The following is a 1,784-nucleotide window of genomic DNA, read 5'->3' as shown; positions in this document are numbered from 1 at the left end:
AAAAAAAACCATGAGGGTATGTAGAACCACCTAAAAGAAATCTCACAACATGCAGAGCTACCACAACCACTTCCAGTTTGTGGATTGGTCATAACGACCCCCCCCCCCCCAATATAAGTGTTCATACTATTTCATTTTGTGATGTCCCTGTCAAGTCAACTGACTGTGAATCAATGGACATTTGTTTTGCTTACGTGTGACCTTTGAAGCTGATTTCAACAAACTGGGACAGTCAATAAAAGACTGATCTCACCATATTTTGAAGAAGACTGTTATAATGATGGCTATCAGAATTAGCATGACTGATGATGAACGAAGCAGTTCCAAGAGCAGTGCATGACCTGGATCACCATTCTTATAACTGTGAGTAACCCTCTGTACAAGTCACATTAATGCACTTAGACAGTACAATATTAACTCACCACAACCACAATGAATGGGATTAGTAAATGTTTATAATAAATATTTCTGTATTCTTTATAAAGTAAGTGAAACTAAAAGCATGCAATTTTACAAATTTCTGAACTTCCAAATCTGTTGGATCAAGAGCTTTATAACAACTGGTTGAAATTTTAGAGATAATGTCTGATGGACAACAAATACAAAATTTTTATTTTCTATAATTAGCTGACTGAAACCATAAACTAAACTGAAAATTAAATTATATTTTTTTCAAAATAAGTTTAAACTGACCTGATCTAAACCAAACAATGAACCAGGCTGGACAACATCCAAACCAAGAGCAGCAATATCATCCATTGACTGAAAATGTTCTGATTCTTGTATTAAAGCATCTGTTGTTGCTGCCACATCACCAGATATCTTATCTCTAGTCTTTACCTAAAAAACATAATGTTAAAATTAATTATTAAGAAAAACATCTTTTTAACATATTACATAATATAAATAACATTATAACCATCATACTCATCTTACCATTGGACATAGCATGTATGTCAATATCTATGTATGTAACCCAAACTCCTGCACCATCTATTGAATGGCACCATAAACAAAAATCCATAAAAAATCTCACACTTTGGGTATTCCAGATTCAGATAATTAGTAAAATAGCTGTGCAACTACCATTTCTATATAATAGAACACACAATTTTAAATAAAGATATTCCCCTCACAACAAGAACATGACTTTCACTAGTACTGTACGTGAAGGTTTGATTATATATTTATTGATGTAATTTTTAAATGTAGTACTGAGAAACCAGAGTTCTTAAAAAAAACTATTATTTTTTCAATAAACAGTACCACTTTTAATATAAATATAAAAACATTACAGTTTATATCAGTAAAATTTATGAAAATTTTGAGCTCTGTAAATAGAATCATTTTGATGCAATGAGTTGCACATGACTAAAGAGCACAATCAAAACACTTTTCCCATGCAGCACTTCTCTGAAAAAAATCCTTTCTTAGAAAATGTAAATTTTTTTCCAGTGAGGTATGAATACTCCATTTAGTAATTGTTAGCAGAAACAGCCACCCATTGGGAAACTTCAATTCATCACTATGAAAAGCCTGGTCTTTGTCTGAGATCATCAATGAGGATGGAACTACATGAAACAAGTAGAACTCAGTAACATGAAATGTTCTATCTCCATACTAACGTATTTTTCGGTGTATAAGACCCACTTTTTACCTCAAAATTTGATGTCAAAATCTGCTTGCGTCCTATACGCCGAAGGTATGAATAATATATATGTATATATATATATATATATATATATGATATACACAAGCCATGTAGTTAATTTAATAAAAATAAG

The 1,784-nt window shown here is 31.5% G+C and overlaps 1 protein-coding gene across 1 annotated transcript in view; it reads right to left on the bottom strand.

Moving 5' to 3' along the window:
* The window catches only part of LOC106462930 (KAT8 regulatory NSL complex subunit 2-like), a gene marked incomplete at its 5' end in the record, with an annotated part of 33,121 nt that overhangs the window by 2,695 nt on the left and 28,642 nt on the right, over nt 1-1,784 (bottom strand). The window contains one exon of the mRNA XM_013922897.2: nt 694-840. Within this exon, the coding sequence (XP_013778351.2) occupies nt 694-840 (147 nt within the window). The remainder of the gene's footprint in view (nt 1-693; nt 841-1,784) is intronic.

Source organism: Limulus polyphemus, unplaced genomic scaffold (genome assembly GCF_000517525.1).
Source record: "Limulus polyphemus unplaced genomic scaffold, Limulus_polyphemus-2.1.2 Scaffold1284, whole genome shotgun sequence".
Taxonomy (NCBI): domain Eukaryota; kingdom Metazoa; phylum Arthropoda; class Merostomata; order Xiphosura; family Limulidae; genus Limulus; species Limulus polyphemus.
This window is presented reverse-complemented; position numbering and strand designations above follow the sequence as displayed.